Source organism: Anopheles coluzzii, chromosome 2 (assembly GCF_943734685.1).
Source record: "Anopheles coluzzii chromosome 2, AcolN3, whole genome shotgun sequence".
NCBI classification, from domain to species: domain Eukaryota; kingdom Metazoa; phylum Arthropoda; class Insecta; order Diptera; family Culicidae; genus Anopheles; species Anopheles coluzzii.
The window spans coordinates 116,996,549-117,012,129 of NC_064670.1; the positions used below are offsets into that span (position 1 = coordinate 116,996,549).

The window sequence follows — 15,581 nt, forward strand, 5'->3', positions numbered from 1 at the left end:
TGAAGAGCGCAAAGTCGGTCACTTTATGTAAATATAGTTTTTTTTTTCTACCCTTAAATTAGCGATGGCTAATTTGTTGTGATTTACGGCTGTCTTTTTGTTGTGTTTTAAATGATTCCTCTGAAATTATACAACTGATTGATCCTCAAAACAAAGCTTGATCATCGGGCTTAAAACTCATCTGATGATGTTTTACTGTTAAACCGTTATTTACTCAATTTACATGTGTATTTTTGTTCCTGATTGATTCTGCCCAGCGGCAAAAGTTTGATTTCTTCAGCTAATTTCCTCATTACAATCTTCACACCGGTTCTCTTCTCATCCTTTCCCTCAGTCTCTTTACGTGGCTAATACGCCCTCCTGTTGGCACTCATTTATCTTCGACACACACACACTCGCATCGTTTCCTACACTTCCTTCCTTCTGCTCTCACTCATTCTCGTTTGCTATCACATTCACAAGACACGATCAACAGAAGATCTTCTTTCTTGACGCGACTCCGCCCGTAAACGAACAGTTCGTAAACATCCACCGCCCTTCTCCGTCTCTCCCGATTCCGCCCGTCTAACCGTTTTGGAAAACCAGAAATTCAAGCCGTCGTGTGTTTCGCACCCCACAGATTTTGGGGATTTTTGGCGATTACTTTTTCTGTTGGCTGTTTTGGTCGGCGTATAAATACTACGACGCCCCGCTCGGTTAGACACAGTTAAAGTTCGACTCTCGTCAAAGATACAAGATACTCGTGCAGATTCGCTTCCTTTCGATCAGTGAAATACATACATCATCGCTCAAAATGTTTAAGGTGTGTACTGCCGTGGGTGCTGCTGGTGTCGTGTAAACAGACTTGTTCAATATTTGTGTTCAGTGTGATTGAAATGTGGCGTGTGATGTGTGGAGAACACAAATAGGCGACTCTATCTAGTGACAATGGTTACTAAATTACACCTCCCCTTTTTCTCATTGATCTCGATCACTCACAGTTCGTTGCCGTGTTGAGCTGCCTCGTGGCGATCAGTTTGGCCATGCCAGCTGTGGAGGTCTCGCAGCCGATTGCATCCCAAGAGTCCCAGGACAGTCCGGCCGTGCTGGTGGTAGCGGCGGAGGACGATCTGGCCGGTGCTGAGACGGCCCACCACGGATATGGCGGATACGGTGGATACGGAGGCTATGGCGGTGGCTTCGGAGGCTATCCTTACGGAGGATACGGAGGTGGCTTCGGCGGTGGCTACGGAGGTGGCTTCGGCGGATTCGGTGGAGGCTATGGCGGATACGGAGGATACGGACATGGTCACCACCATCACCATCACGGATAAGGGATGAGATTTACGACTTCTCGCCGCCTCAGTTCACAACCCATCTGTTGTCGTCCTACCTCACTGTGATCAGCATCCAACCGACCATTTCGAGGAACACTTGCATTTATATTGTTGGGTTTGACCGGTTGTACCAAGTCTCATGCAACCTCGCCATGACCATCGATCGCCTGCAATGTTATTTATTGCCAGAATACCATTTTACCGTATGAATAAACGTTCACAATTTAAGCATAAAGATATGTTGTTATTATTTCAATTTCGCTTGAATTGTAAAGATTTTCTAAAGTGTATGAGAAATTCAGAAGTTTTATTTCATCTTAGGAAAAGCTAGCGAAATTCATATGGATTTACTTGATCTAATGTAAACGAAACTACAAAAAATAGTGTAACGTCATAGATGATGCATAAAAAACATGAAACTCTACAAGAATGGCTCTGGGCTGATGATAAACTGGACAGATACAAGATAGAATTACCATTCTGTTACCTTGTTCAAGTTGAAAAAGGTCCCACAAAGTCAACTTCTAAAAAAATGGTTTCGGTAAACTTACAAAAATCATGCTTTTTGTTAAAATAAGAAGAATAATATAATAGATTGTGGTTAACATAAAAAACAAAGAACACATAAATCATAAGGCTACCAGTAAAGTCTGAGTCAGACAGTAACGCAACTCTTATCACCAATCGTTTGGCTCGTATATGCAGTGGCAATTTACGATAGTTGTATACGATCTCGAAATTATTCACATAATCACATACTGCTAGTTTGACCTATGAAAATATTGTCATAACAAATATTGAGTATTACATATTTGAAGAAGAAAATATGAGGCTTCGATTAGAACCTGCGTAAAACACAATTTAGAGATGAGCGTCTACAAATGTTTGTTCTCATTTACCTTGTTAACTACATATTGCTACCAGCGATTCATATTACATTTTTTCCTATTAATATTAATTTATCCTATAAAAAGAAATCCTTCACTCAAATCAAAATATCGTATATTTGTATAAAAAGCATATGTTATGCATGTAATCCATTCCAAAATTTACTACGTGCTTATCATTACAAATCCTACACTCTACAAACTAACGATGACGATAGCATCTTCCTCACCCGTCAATAAGGTATTAATATGGTTTATTTTAACATATTTATCAAAATGTGTCTTTTTCAATAATGGTTTAATATGTATTCAAATTGAGAGCATCTGTGTGATTAAGTTTTCTACCTTATCAATCAATACGAGTACACATCATTTCTAAGTAACAAATTAGTTACTAATCGTGCACTCTTCAGCGGTAGTCGTTGTAAATTAAACAAATATTAAAGTATTAAACAAAAACAAATAAACCGAATAGTTATGCTTAAATTGTGAACATTTATTCATACGGTAAAATGGTATTCTGGCAATAAATAACATTGCAGGCGATCGATGGTCATGGCGAAGTTGCATGAGACTTGGTACAACCGGTCAAACCCAACAATATAAATGCAAGTGTTCCTCGAAATGGTCGGTTGGATGCTGATCACAGTGAGGTAGGACGACAACAGATGGGTTGTGAACTGAGGCGGCGAGAAGTCGTAGATCTCATCCCTTATCCGTGATGGTGATGGTGGTGACCATGTCCGTATCCTCCGTATCCGCCATAGCCTCCACCGAATCCGCCGAAGCCTCCTCCGTAGCCACCGCCGAAGCCACCTCCGTATCCTCCATAAGGATAGCCTCCGAAGCCACCGCCATAGCCTCCGTATCCACCGTATCCGCCATATCCGTGGTGGGCCGTCTCAGCACCGGCCAGATCGTCCTCCGCCGCTACCACCAGCACGGCCGGACTGTCCTGGGACTCTTGGGATGCAATCGGCTGCGAGACCTCCACAGCTGGCATGGCCAAACTGATCGCCACGAGGCAGCTCAACACGGCAACGAACTGTGAGTGATCGAGATCAATGAGAAAAAGGGGAGGTGTAATTTAGTAACCATTGTCACAATAGAGCCGCCTATTTGTGTTCTCCACACATCACACGCCACATTTCAATCACACTGAACACAAATATTGAACAAGTCTGTTTACACGACACCAGCAGCACCCGTGGCAGTACACACCTTAAACATTTTGAGCGATGATGTATGTATTTCACTGATCGAAAGGAAGCGAATCTGCACGAGTATCTTGTATCTTTGACGAGAGTCGAACTTTAACTGTGTCTAACCGAGCGGGGCGTCGTAGTATTTATACGCCGACCAAAACAGCCAACAGAAAAAGTAATCGCCAAAAATCCCCAAAATCTGTGGGGTGCGAAATACACGACGGCTTGAATTTCTGGTTTTCCAAAACGGTTAGACGGGCGGAATCGGGAGAGACGGAGAAGGGCGGTGGATGTTTACGAACTGTTCGTTTACGGGCGGAGTCGCGTCAAGAAAGAAGATCTTCTGTTGATCGTGTCTTGTGAATGTGATAGCAAACGAGAATGAGTGAGAGCAGAAGGAAGGAAGTGTAGGAAACGATGGGAGCGCCAACAGGAGAGCATGTAAGACGCACAAAGGAACTGAGAGGAAGGATGAGAAGACATGCGAAGATTCACACGTGGAAACCAGGAAGAGGAATCGACCGGGTGTCGTTGGGTCGCTAAAGATTAATTGGAAACAAAGCGTTGCAGACATGTAAATTGAATTAATAGCGATGTAAAACATTCGAAAGTATGTTCATAGCTTCAGGTTCAAGTTTTAGGTTTTTGTAGAATCAATGAGTTCGTTAATTAAAGAGAAGATATTTTTGGCCATAGAAAACATCGTCTATAAATCAAATTAGCAAAAAAAAATTATTTAAGCATAAGGCAACACAGCACTATCGACAAAAATGTGGCCGACATTGTGCTCTACACCATGATATGGGCTCTGTCATTGGATGAGTAAGCAAAATATCGACACAAGTGTCCAGAACATGAAGTTGATGAGCTTAATAGCTCTGTGAATAAACAAAAACTTTAGAGCCTGTGCCTCAGTTTAATAACAAAAAAGCAACACTTTCTAGAAAGTTATCGTCTGTACAGTTTTATAGCGTCATTAACTGGTGGAAATATCGCAGTGTCACTTTAAACGAAACATAATTTCGAAATGTTGCAAAACTGACTATTTTAAGCAGTGATCTGATTCGTCTGATTTGTCCTTTCTTTGCATATTGTCCCAAATAAACAGTGCGTAGGAGTTTACAGCCCGCAAGATATCGCTTCGTTACGCAATTAGGCAAACCTCGCCGATACGATAACAGCTGTTTATTCGATCGTCGATGATTCATCGCACAACACACCAAAAGCGCACACACCCCAGACGCCAAGCAAAACGCCATCAAAACAAACAAAACAGGACGCGCACGCACGCGTGTGTGCGGAACCGGCTTTTACAAATCTGCATAGCTGAGCGGAACGGAACCGGTGGAGGTTAACGTGCCGGCGAGGTTCGTCGTTTGTTTCGCTGCCGTTGAAGTCGTTTGATTCAGGCATGTGTTTTCTGTTGTTTACGACGAAGTTTTCGTGACTAAAGTTCATTTTATTCGCCTTCGGAACATGGGTTGATTAAGGAAGCTGAAAACGATACGGAAATGGAATCGTTTGATTTCATTTTACCCTTCAATTTTAGATTAAAGGTTACAAAAAAAAACTCTCCGAAACCCATACAATGTTACGTTATACCAATAATTTGTACTATATTTAAACTATTTATTAACACGATAATACTCCTCCTAAAGAGGGCAGATACTTTCTTAATCATTGCTTCATGCCAATCATGAACAGTATATGCGTAATAGATATGGTCACGTTCACACAACAAATGCTTGCAGCAATCTCTTTCGACAACGGCAGAATCGCGCCAATGCAAACTGTGCTACGGGGTGGTGAGTGTGTGGTGAATATATAGGTGCGCCTGAAGGTATGCTATGCTTTCGATGTTAGCAAAGTTTTATGCAATCGCTTCCAAAACAGTGCCTGCTCGTGCACCGACTTGGTGGGCCATTTGATGTACGTTTTCGTCTTCAGCAGATAGCTAAGCGTTTTCGGACACTTGCGCCTGGGGATGTCTTCCAGCAGCACGAGAATGAGCTCATCGCGGCATGTTTCAAGCAATCTGAGCAGAAGGAAGAGGTAAAGCATTATCAAATTAAACTAATCAAACAACACACAGTCCCTTTCTTACCGATGCTGAGCGAGATGCATCTCGAACTGACACCAGTGGCTAAGCAGAAAGCTTTCCGAAACGATCAGCATCAGACAGCGTGACCGATCCATGCACGATATTATGTTCTCCAATATGCCATACCCAACCTGAGAGGAAGAAAGCAAGAGAAGGTTATTATTCTAACCAATTTCTAGATAAAGAAGTGGTGCAAACCTCAAAGTCACGCTCATGCAGACAAAGATTGATCTGACTAACTCCCTCCATGTTCGGCAGCAGATGATCCAACACCCAGGACCGATCCGCATTGCTGTAGCTTACAAACACATCGTAATGGAAGTCGGCCTCCTTCAGCAACCCGCTCTTGTCCAGGTACAGCTTCTCGTCGTTGAAGAAGCTAAGCACGGCCGAGTTTTTCATGATCTTGAAGAAGTACTTTATGTGGAACCAGTAGTAAAACAGCCCAACCCCGGTAAGGATAAGGAAGCTGACCGCCACACTGACCAGTATGTACACCAGCGTGTGGTTTTTCGCGTGCGCTGGCTCATCCTCGCCCTCCTCCGGAATATCCGAATTGATCAGCTCATCCTCCGGTATCATGCAGTCCTGCAGCTCCAGCGGATCGAGCTTCTGATTGCTGGTAAAGTTCATGCACAGATACTCCGACTCCTCGTAGTCGAACAGCTGCACGTGCTGCAGCGAGAGCTTGTTGGAGATCGTACCCGACCCCCGTCTGCCCACGATGAGCGGCTCGGCCGAGATCGTGTACGCTCCCGCCACATCCGTCCGGTTGTGTAGAATGTTGCGCAAAAACTTTACATAATTGCACGAACACTGGATCGTATTGCCACCAAGGCCCATGGCCGACAGGCGCGAGAAGTCGTACAGCATGTCCGTCGTTAGAATGACGATGCTATTGTTTCGCAAATTTACACTCTGCAGTGCGGTGGTAGTGGTGAGGATCTGCTGATTCCAGGCCGAGATGTAATTGTAGCTCAGGTCCAGCTGCTCCAGATGCGTCAGATTGGCGAAACTTTCCCGCTGCAGCATGCGCAGTATGTTCCCGCGCAGATTCAGCACGCGCAGCCGCTGCAGCGGCACCAGCCAGTTCAGCTGCTGCACCATCGAGTCCTTGAAGTACAGCACCTCCAGACTGTCGGCCAGCAGCGTGAAGCTGGCCGAGTGCAGCGACTGCGCTACCCCCACGTTGTACGAAATGTCCAGCATTGCGATCTTTTTGCTCACGAACAGATAGTCGACGATCGCGGGCAGCCCAATGTTGCAGTAGCTGACGTACTGGACGCGCCACTGCACCGAGCGCAGCGCAATGAACGCCTGATACTCAAGCCGCGTGTTCGACAGATCGAGAAACACCAGGCTGATGAGCGGGAAAAAGATATCCTGATGCAGGTCGACGCCCGCGATCAGCTTCATGAACGGGTTCTCGATCCGCTCCTCGCCCGTGCGCCGCGTATCCATGTTGGACAGGTCGAGATGGAGCAGGCTGCGCAGCGGGTAGAATATCTCCGCCGGCAGTGTTGTGATGCGATTGTGCGACAGGAACAGATACTCGAGGTTTACATTGCGGAAGAACGCTTCGGGCAGTGTGCGCAAGCTACAGTTGCGCATATCCAGCACCCGCAGCTTGGTCAGCAGTGGCAAACGGTTGTGTTCGGCTGCAATTGGAAGAGCAAATACGGGAGTGTTGCTGGAGGTTTGGAGGTGATTGTTGTTACCGCACCACACACTTACCTGTGTCGTTGGAGAATTCGGTGAAGAAATTGCCACTCAGCGAGAGGAGGCGCACATTTTGGAACTTTTTCAGCGTTGGTGAGGGTACAAGCGTTAGCTCGTTCCGTGCGATCGATAGATGAAGCACTTCCTGTTAGGGGAGTAGGATCGAAACGTGCTAATTAGCTTGGAAGGAATTCTGCAAACTGATCAACCGAATGTGATAAACCCATCAGTACATAGGAAGCATACACTCACAACCACCCACACATACACACACCGATATAGTTTGAACCACAAGCGCATCGTCTCATGTGTTGTAAAAGAGCTTTGATCATTTAGGAATGTGGCTCTTTGGGCTGTCTGTATATGTGTTTACCTATAGTTACAATTGGAACAGTCTCTTTGGATGAACTATAGATAATAGTCTTATATTTTATGGAAAACGGATAAACATATTTGTCCAAAGATATTTCTCGAAAACTAAATACTTTTGTCCCCAAAGATCGATGTCTCTAACTGATCGTATTCCAAGTTTTTTGTTATCAAGGTATATACCAAAAATAACTATTAATTCGCGTACATTTCATTGCGGCTGTTATTTTTCAACTATAATTTTCAATTTCATTTTATCTATGTGTTTTGGAACAAACTGACTGATAAATTAGCACTCGCTAATCGTTAATCACTCGTTTCACTGAACTACGGGACTCAACCGTTGCAACTAGACGTTACTAACATGGAGAATGACTAGCAAATTGTGAATGAGCTCTCAACGAATCTTATAAATATAGTGGAACCCCGCATAACGAATTTAATCCGTTCCAGTGACTCACTCGTTATGCCAAAAACTCGTTATGCGGGAGGCTCTTTTTCATACAGTTTGTCACACACCCATCAATACACCTCACACTTGTGAAACACACGCTTTTTAGTGAGAAACACTACACACTAAAATCCTGCCCAATTCCACGACCGAAGCGGAAGAGGGCTCCAATATTGTCAAAAAAGACGGAAAGAAATGGAGCAATTAAACTGAAGACATTACCTCACTACACTCACTTACTTCACCTTTCGCTTGAAGCTTGAAATAGCTTGATATTTAACGATTCTTAGTATTGAAACTCTCGAAATGATCACGATTTCTTATCGAGAACAAAAATTAAATTGTTCTTTATACGAGATTTTACTCCTTAAGAGAGGCATTCGTAAAGCATATAGATATGCGCGTTATGCGAAAAATTCGTTATAAGGATTACTCGTTATGCAAGGTTCCACTGTATTAACATCTACCTAGGAACATGCCCCTAGTTCCTCGAGTTGAAGATTGTATCTAGGCCAAAACTGGGACAGTTTTCTAACAGAGAGTTTTACAGTTGGTGGCTGATGTCAACGCTCCAAACAAAACCACATGCCCAAATAGCTTCTGGTTGTTAAGCTTAGATTACCGTATTGCTTCGAATTACGGACCCTTGAGGCATTTGTGGTGTGTAATATTTTCTTACTAATATAAATTTATTCGATCATATATCTACATACCATACTTTACTGAAGCAAACCTTCGTTATTTGAGAGATAAATAAATTGCTAAATAATATGCCTGTTTTAAAGGTTCGAACATCCAATTCAGAGGGTCAGGACGATCAGGACGTATTTTTTCTTATACTCAAAGAAACATTAAACCTAAGTACTGCTGTGCAAATCAACGATGTTCGTCGTACGGTCATTAAGGCATTCGTCACATCTATCTTCAAACGTCTTTTTCTTGTTATTATCACTTTATCTAAAAACAATTTTTATGCAATTAATCACAATTTACTTCAACTGTCCTCTTGGGAAAAAAAATCTTAGTTCAAATTCTGGACAGAATTAATTAGGTTTTTTTTGTGAAAATCAGCACAATATGATAAAACACTGTTGTTTTCTCGTTGATAACTACCTCTGCAATGGGTTCCGATGTACTGTAATGTACTGTAAAACTATTGACAAAATATAAGAAATTGAAGCAAGTTAACATTTGGTTTACATCCTGAGCAAAGTGTCGCATTTGTAAACAATCTTAACGTGAGAATCATTATTACTGCGTCGTGCTGGATAGTACAGACGGCACGTCGCAGTCGGGGGGTTCGCTTCTTTTTCACCCTTTCTAAACTCATTGTGATGGATCGATTGTTTGCACGATAACAGTCCCTTATTAATACCGGTGGGATCTTTCACGATCCGTCCGATTAGCTTCGCGACTGCGAGCGGACGCGATACACTGCCGTCCGGTCGCCTAATCTCTCTCCCTCGCGCCCGGTCAAGATAGCACTAATTCGCACAGATTATAACCGATAAACCGTATCAGAAGCGTGCGCTTCTTCGCAATAGTTTAGGTCACGATCCCGGGATCATCGTTATTGACGGAATAGGGTTGTTTTTTCTGGGAGCACTGTTTGCACCTTGCTGCTCTATTTGCTACTCGTCACTCTTATTTAGTTGTTTCAAGTAGTTTTGATTTGCGAGCCCACCACCTAAGTGGTTCAACAAATTGTTGGAATGTTTCCCCCGTGGACGCTACTTGATTGCAGTATGAATTACGCACTTCCGACGGTTGGAACATGTTTGTGTTTTTCCTTTTCAAATTGCATCACTCCAGAAAAAAGGCTCACAATTCGATTCAAGACACCCCCGAACACTCATCGCTTATCGCGCCGTACGATCAAGAGATTCTTGTCGCATTAGGAATGATTTACAAACGACTTTGTTATTCGCGCGAGATAAGAAGCCACACATCGATACCACACCGAATCGTCTGGCCAAGCGCCAATTATTTGCTCCACTGCTGGTATCCCATTTGACAGCTGATCAAAGCTGCCCCAATCCGTTGCCAAGGTTACGCGGTATCGCCATCCTATTTTCGATTGACTTTTCTTCTCGGTTTTAATTGCGCTTTTCTTCTCGAACCGGTCTACCCTTGTTAACATTGAGATAAAACAAAAAATACACGAAGAGTGGGGCGAAAAAAAATAAGCGTAGAAAACACACAAAAATTATCGTTATCGATACTTTTCCCCTCATACACACGTCGCACACCAAACACCGCACTGAGCGTGCTCCACGGCATCTTGACAAGGGGCAACAGAAATTAAATTCATTTCACTCAATGTTGCACTCTACACACACAAACACACAAATTAAAACATTGGATGACGTTTGAAACAGACAAACATACACACACACGCACACTTCACTTATTCACGCAACAAAACACGTGCCCCCGCGCATACTAACTTCAAGTGGTATCAGTGCGCTGACACCCTGCACCAAGCCCTGCACACCGTGATCGGACAGCCGCAGGCTGGACAGATCGAGCGCATGCGGTCCGGGCCGTACCGTCAGCCGGCCGTCCTCCGTCACCCACGGCAGATAGTTGTTGGCCGTGCCGAGCAGACACTCCGGCTGGCCCTGCTGCGTGCTGGCCCCGGCGTGGAACGCGCTCAGCGGGATGTTGTACCGTTCGCCGGCCCGGTACGGCAGATAGTTCACCCAACCATTGCCGTAACACTCGTAGATACCGCCGCACCCGAGCAGATCGCAGTCGGACGGGTCGGTGGGTGGAGCGGCGGCGGCGGCTACCGATCCCACCGAACGGGCCTTGCGATTGTTGGCGCTCGGCAGCACCACCAGCAGCAGCACTAGAAGCACCGGAAGCAGTACGGCAACGTTCCGGCAGTAGAACTCGGCTATTTCCATTCGTTCGATACCGCTACCAACCTGCCGGACGAACCGTTGGTAAGCTACTAAGGGTGGAACTCGGGGCATCGGCCGTATCGACATCCGGCCGCGGCTAGTGGCTCTTATCGGTCGTGATTGGTCGGCCAGTTTGGGGACCGATGGTCAGTGTCGAAGTGCGCGCGCGCGTAACAAGCGACAACTTATCTGATACGGTACCGGCAGGCCGATAGGAGTATGATAGGGCGACAAAAAAGGGCACTCGTCATAGATACGGGCAAGGAAAGCAAAACACGTTCCCGGTGGTGGTGGTGGTGGTGATGATTCGGTTTTGCTTGCTGTCGATAGGACTTACCGTGCCTTTCGGGATGGCGAGTGCAACATTTGTAAGGCTTCGCGGTAGTAGTTATCTCTCCCGCAATCTAACGCTCGATATCTCTGCCCATCGATGACTTCTGCTAGGCGGAGGAAGATGTACAAGCCACACTGTTGATGGTTGTAACTGTTTGGGCTGTTGTTTACGGGCTTGTGTACGGGTGATTAAAAGTGATAGCAGGGCAATGAGTTTACCAACCAATTGCAATTACCAAACCAAACTGTGCTGTGCTACTTGTCATCAATAAACCAATTATAAATCTGGCCATTTTGTTATCAATTTTTGGGGGAAAAAGGTAAAACGTCAAATTTAAAAAGTCTTTTAAAATTTGTTTACAAAAAAATCAATTTATTCATTACATACACTTCCTTTTAACTCGCTATAACCTTGCCTATTGCGTTCACTGCACTTTATTGCATAGTGCATTACCCTGCACACACCGATCAATGCCACCCTCTGCACCCTACAGATTGCATCCTCGCCTTCCACGCGGGTCCTCGTTGCCTACGCTTCCCATTATCTTTCCCATTCCACGGACGCATTCCACGGACAAGGATGATCGTTTTCAATGCCAACAGTTCCGGTCCCGCACAATGCAGCCCGAAACCGGTTTCGGTACGGTCAGCATGCTTTCAATCTTCACTATAAACTCACGTCTTTCAAAATCCAATGGAAAAGGAAACACTCATGAGATCAGCTAGTGGATAAAAGAGTGCAGCAGTTTTGGGGCAGGTGGGCCAAATCTCGAACTTTAAACGTGTCTAGTGCGTCTCTCTAGTTCTGGTGGCTGAGTTATGAAGCATATTTCGTAATGGGCTTTACGATACTAGTGAAGCGGTTCGTTATGAAACGGAGCAAACACAACATGTTCGTGCGGGCTAGTAAAACCATCTAACTTCGGTCGGTGGTTTCACTTCAATTGGACACCGTTTCGTTTTCACATTCACTTAAAACCTGCCAACAGCAGTAGCGGTGGTGTTGGCTTCATATCACCTGCTTACCCGGTCGCATACCTTAACAGCTAATAAAATTGTCTACCTTTTCTTCTTACACTAGCTATGCAACGCACACGCTATCTATCATAATACCTATTGGGTTTCGACTCTCACACCAGCCTGTATCACTTGCCGGGCAGTGTACTGTAGTAGCAAGCGAAGGACACAGGACACTTTGAAATCACAGCCAATCCGCGACCGGAGAACGAAAATCGTATCGACAAAAAAAAGTGATCGTAATATCGATTTCATGTGCGTGTTATGTGAACAGTGTGTCAACGAACCACCTCGGTTCCTTCCATATTTAAATATAGGTCAATTTGGGACAGGTGGTAGCTGGTTCCTGCCTATTTGATGCTTTAATCGCACGATCAATTAGAGATACGCTGCACGTACAAAACGCCGGCCACGATACGATACGCAACACCATTTGCGCGCGTTTGTGTGTGTGTGTGTGCATTGAGGGGGAGGTTGGGAAATTGCATCATAAAACTAACTAAACCGTACATCATAAAGAAAGGCACAAAGCAAAACAATGGTGACAGCAGCTGATCCAAAGGGGGAAAGTTTGCACCGCGCGCCTTCCTGTTGGTTCACGTTCATTGCTGTACGCGCAAGCGGTGATTGCGGACGCAACGGGGCTTAGCAAGCGCCGGCACTGCCGGACAGGATGGCCTTCACGATGATCATGCAGATGCGCTTGAGGCGTTGCGCTTCCTCGCCCTGCTCGAGCCGTTCGCGCAGCGGGAGCGTTAGAAACTTAACGATCTGCACCAGATAGATGAAGAACACCAGTGTCACGAACTGTTTTGGAGAGGGGGGGGGGGGGGGGGAGAGAAGTGATTGAGAGCGAGAGAGAGAGCGTAAAAATGAGTAAAATATTGCCACATTCACGATTCACAGCACACAGAGACTCACAAAACTTTTTCACCAGCAAATCGAACGAAGCGTCCACGATTGCATCGGCTGCATCGAACCCGGCGGCTGCGGACCGGTTGGACAACGCGAGCAGGCTGCTGTCGGCCTCGGCCAACCCGAGCGGCATCTTGGTTGCGTTCACCAGCCCGTCTATCACGGTGACCATGATCTGCCAATTGGAATTGCCCCCAAAAAACATTAAACGTACCAGAAATGATACATATTTTAGTACTTTTCTTCATTGAAGAATACATAATCGTTCACCAATTTGCCACTCACGGAACAAGCATCACTGGTACACATGTTGGGATGGGATTTGGTTTGCTCCTGTCTCCTGTCACTATTACTCACGATCACGAGAGCACGATCACGGCAAGAACGACCACGCGGCAAACGGTCGATCTGCGAAGAACTAACGCCACGAACTGACACGATAGTGAACCGCGAAAATGCGCAACACCGATCGATGCGCATTCGCTGTACGCCGACTCGTGCCTTCTCGCTCTCCTTCTCACTACACAGCCGTCACTCTGTTTCACTTTTATTTCGCGTGATAGATTTCTAAAGCGACCTTGACGGATTGGTGGTGACTGTTAGCGCGCCAAACGGGAGGGAAACACGTCGTGTGGTGTTTGTAACGAGTAGCGTTTGCGTGTGTTGAGCAGAGACGAGAAAGAGGGAGAGCAAAAGTGATACATCACTAGCTGGACGTTCAAATGCGATATGACGCACACAGACACACGGACACTCTGTTTGTGGAGGTGACTAATGCGCTCAGCTTAGTAGGCGCTGTGTGTGGAGCGTACTAGTAGAAGTGAGGAAAGAGAGAGAGACAGTAACAACGTTGACTAGCAACGGTACGAAGAGGGAGCGAGCACGCAAGCTAGCGTAACAGCTGATGGATTGTGTGTACACAGCGTGTACACAACTACCACACTGCGACTGCAATCGGGTGCATTCTTGCATCGGAGAGGCAAAGAGGAGGCGCGTGAGGCTGGTTTTAATTCCCCACTCCCCACCGGTTTTTAATGGTGGGAGTGTAGATCATGCTTGTTAGCACGCTGTTACGCTGTTGCGACATCGATTGCAAACGCATTAGTACCTGCGCTAATACGAAAGATATTCTTGCCCGCGAGCACGATGGGCAACAAGCGACGAACCTTTTTTTTTGTTTTAGATTGACGTCAAGCGGGTTTGTCTGGGTGGTTTTAACGAGAGGGTATGCAAGCTTGCACCAATACGTAAAGCACAGGATTTGGGACACGAGCTTTGATCGATCGGTTTGTTAAGGGGATTTTGTGTGTTGTTAATCAGTGGTACGGAATCGACTTAGCGTGAGCCTTCTCTTCTGTGACTGCAAGTGCGAGACAGAAGATATTTTAAAAATGAAAAAAGAATATTAGAGATATACTGTTTTGGGCCATAAGAGAAGGGAATCGGATCCATCAGCTCTACCGTCTCAAAGCAATGTTGACGCCTTTTGCTCCAAAGACACGCTCCCCGAAGCACTGAAGCATTTAAATCTAAAAACGTCATAAAATACACCAAAAAAAAACTCCAAAATTTGCAAACTTTCTGCTACGGAAATGAACGCTTTATCAATCGTTTCGTATTGCATAATATATACTCTTCGCAGACCCGCACTCCAACCCCTTCCCAAGGGTCCTGCTCGGACGTCTCGATCCATTCGCCGTGAAGGTGTGAAACACCTAACCGCTTATAGTGTGTTTGCCATTTTCCACCGTCTGCCTTTTCTCCCCCTTCTTTCTTGTGCACTGAACACTGAGCTTCAAGCGAATGAATGAAGATCACTCGGTATTGTACCACGATCGAATTGTGATAATCGTTCGTAGCTACCCCCGGGGGGTGTATTTGTTTCTTTGCCTTTTTTGTTTTGTTCATTAAAATGTTGCCATCCTCTCGCCATGCTACACACCCATACCGATTCGGTCCCATGCTTGGATGGGTGAGCGTAATGCAGTCTTGCCGAGTGCGTAATTTGCCGTATACATTAGCCGGTTGGGGTTTTTTGTTGTGAATTTATTTGCACACAAAAAGGGGGAGAACAACATTGTTTGAAGGTCACCATAGAACTGTTGCACGTTCGAGAATACGACGATGGACGTTTCGAATGTTTAAAGACAGTCGATACATTCTCAGACGAGGTTGGTAAATAACGATAATAGGTTAGATATTATTCACCACCTCATGAATAAGTCGATCACCTCGAACTGACAGCTTCCTAACTGCTGAGATTTCGTAATACCCAGGCCGGAAGATCCGCTTTCGACTGTAGGTGTCCTCTGTCAGTCGTATCTTCTGTGTCGGCTGCATCCTTCAATGGGGAGCGAATTTG

At 45.4% G+C, this 15,581-nt stretch overlaps 4 protein-coding genes across 5 annotated transcripts; 1 reads left to right on the forward strand and 3 right to left on the reverse strand.

Annotated features, from left to right (window-relative positions):
• The first annotated feature begins 689 nt into the window (after positions 1-689).
• On the forward strand, positions 690-1,551 carry LOC120952322 (keratin-associated protein 19-2-like). Its single transcript, XM_040371598.2, has 2 exons — positions 690-802; positions 981-1,551. Exons 1-2 carry the CDS (start codon positions 794-796, stop codon positions 1,311-1,313), a joined length of 342 nt encoding a protein of 113 aa, XP_040227532.1. The 5' UTR covers positions 690-793; the 3' UTR covers positions 1,314-1,551.
• Positions 1,552-2,894: 1,343 nt separating this feature from the next.
• LOC120952321 (keratin-associated protein 19-2-like) lies at positions 2,895-3,537 on the reverse strand. Its single transcript, XM_040371597.2, has 2 exons — positions 3,425-3,537; positions 2,895-3,248 (listed from the first exon to the last, which is right to left on the reverse strand). The coding sequence occupies exons 1-2, from the start codon at positions 3,431-3,433 to the stop codon at positions 2,916-2,918; spliced, it is 342 nt and encodes a 113-aa protein (XP_040227531.2). The 5' UTR covers positions 3,434-3,537; the 3' UTR covers positions 2,895-2,915.
• A 1,462-nt stretch (positions 3,538-4,999) lies between these two features.
• On the reverse strand, positions 5,000-11,056 carry LOC120950157 (toll-like receptor 13). Of its 2 annotated transcripts, none has more exons than XM_040367968.2 (5): positions 10,496-11,056; positions 7,244-7,373; positions 5,708-7,167; positions 5,513-5,640; positions 5,000-5,443 (listed from the first exon to the last, which is right to left on the reverse strand). In XM_040367968.2, exons 1-5 carry the CDS (start codon positions 11,039-11,041, stop codon positions 5,254-5,256), a joined length of 2,454 nt encoding a protein of 817 aa, XP_040223902.2. In that variant the 5' UTR covers positions 11,042-11,056; the 3' UTR covers positions 5,000-5,253. The 2 variants fall into 2 exon arrangements, with proteins under 2 accessions (XP_040223902.2, XP_049463410.1); XM_049607453.1 differs by lacking the exon at positions 10,496-11,056 and adding an exon at positions 9,162-10,428.
• Positions 11,057-11,641: 585 nt separating this feature from the next.
• LOC125906835 (uncharacterized) lies at positions 11,642-13,715 on the reverse strand. Its single transcript, XM_049607470.1, has 3 exons — positions 13,505-13,715; positions 13,226-13,394; positions 11,642-13,111 (listed from the first exon to the last, which is right to left on the reverse strand). Exons 1-3 carry the CDS (start codon positions 13,697-13,699, stop codon positions 13,068-13,070), a joined length of 408 nt encoding a protein of 135 aa, XP_049463427.1. The 5' UTR covers positions 13,700-13,715; the 3' UTR covers positions 11,642-13,067.
• Between the last annotated feature and the right edge of the window lie 1,866 nt (positions 13,716-15,581).